Raw genomic sequence first — 1393 nt, 5'->3', positions numbered from 1 at the left:
ATAGAATTGTTTCCCAAAATAATTTTAGTATTTATTGATTTTAAATTAAATTTTAATTTTTAAATGGCTTTTTGTTTTTATGTACATACTATGGAGATAGTAAATATTCTTATTTTAGTTTATTATTGCAAAGACATCTTTATTAACCACTAAATCATGAAAAAGTGGTTAAAAATCCCAATAAAGCAAAACATATATATCATTAATGATTATTTTAAATTTCTCTAGCAACTGAATTATAGTTATAAATAGAGATAAAAATTGTTAAATCTAACGGTTGGAAGCGAATGAAAGGTTGCCCTAAAATTTTGCAACCGTCATCAATTATCTAATAATGGGAAGCGACTTTGCACGAAAACAAAGACGTAGCAGTAATCCCTAAAAAGCAGCGATATCCAAATAAAATCCATAAACTTTCAAGGATAATTCTGACTATTACAGTCATATCCATTCAAGTTTCTAATCTACAACATTTCCTTAATATAGTTAAGACTTCCAGAAAAACCTCCGGAGCAAAAATATTTTATCAGACGATCACAACAAACTAACAAACATAACATCAAACTTATAAATACCCAATACCGGATTCACTCCAATACAACCATCCCTCCAAAACTAAGAGAAACCAAATAAGATCTCTCCAAAAGCTTTCAGAATGAAGCTTTTGTATTCAGTTGTAGTTTTACTGTTGTTTCACATTTGCAGTGCTCAAAACCATGATGATTTTTTGGAACCTCACAATACAGAAAGAGCCCAAGTAGGATTGTTGCCCCTTAGATGGAACAAGACACTTGAGGCCTACGCAGAGAAGTATATCAATACGCGCAAAGGGGATTGTGGTCTTGTGCACTCTGGAGGGCCCTATGGGGAAAATCTCTTCTGGGGCTCTTCCAATGATTTCACTAACAAAGCTGCAGTTTCAGGATGGATTGATGAGAAACGGTTTTATAACTATGCTACTAATGAATGTAATGTGGGGCAACAGTGTGGGCATTATACACAAGTAGTGTGGAGAAAATCTACTGATGTTGGGTGTGCTCGTCTGCTTTGTGATGCAGACCAGGGTGTTCTTATTATTTGCAGTTATGATCCTCCTGGCAATTACATTGGCGAAAGCCCATATTGAGGTCACTTGTTTGGTATTTTGAGGTGTCTGTGGTGTTTGTTTGAGGGGGTTTTCACAATACAAAGTTTCTTTCATCTAGGATTCGAGTCCAAGGGGTGAAGAAACCATTTTAGTTCTGTAATAAAGGGGTTCTGGAATATATGGATTGGAATTTCAAGCTATTTGGTACTGGGATTTTTTAACTTCTTTCCTATAAGCATTCTTTCAAATGCATATTTATAGAGGTAAGTTGAATATGTTGAAAAATTAAGGGAATAATACATAAAA

The 1393-nt window shown here is 34.0% G+C and overlaps 1 protein-coding gene across 1 annotated transcript; it reads left to right on the top strand.

Moving 5' to 3' along the window:
- Window positions 1-655: 655 nt before the first annotated feature.
- LOC131058214 (pathogenesis-related protein PRMS-like) lies at window positions 656-1126 on the top strand. Its single transcript, XM_057992138.1, has one exon. It carries the CDS (start codon window positions 656-658, stop codon window positions 1124-1126), a length of 471 nt encoding a protein of 156 aa, XP_057848121.1.
- Window positions 1127-1393: the final 267 nt, after the last annotated feature.

Source organism: Cryptomeria japonica, chromosome 9 (genome assembly GCF_030272615.1).
Source record: "Cryptomeria japonica chromosome 9, Sugi_1.0, whole genome shotgun sequence".
NCBI lineage: Eukaryota > Viridiplantae > Streptophyta > Pinopsida > Cupressales > Cupressaceae > Cryptomeria > Cryptomeria japonica.
This window is presented reverse-complemented; position numbering and strand designations above follow the sequence as displayed.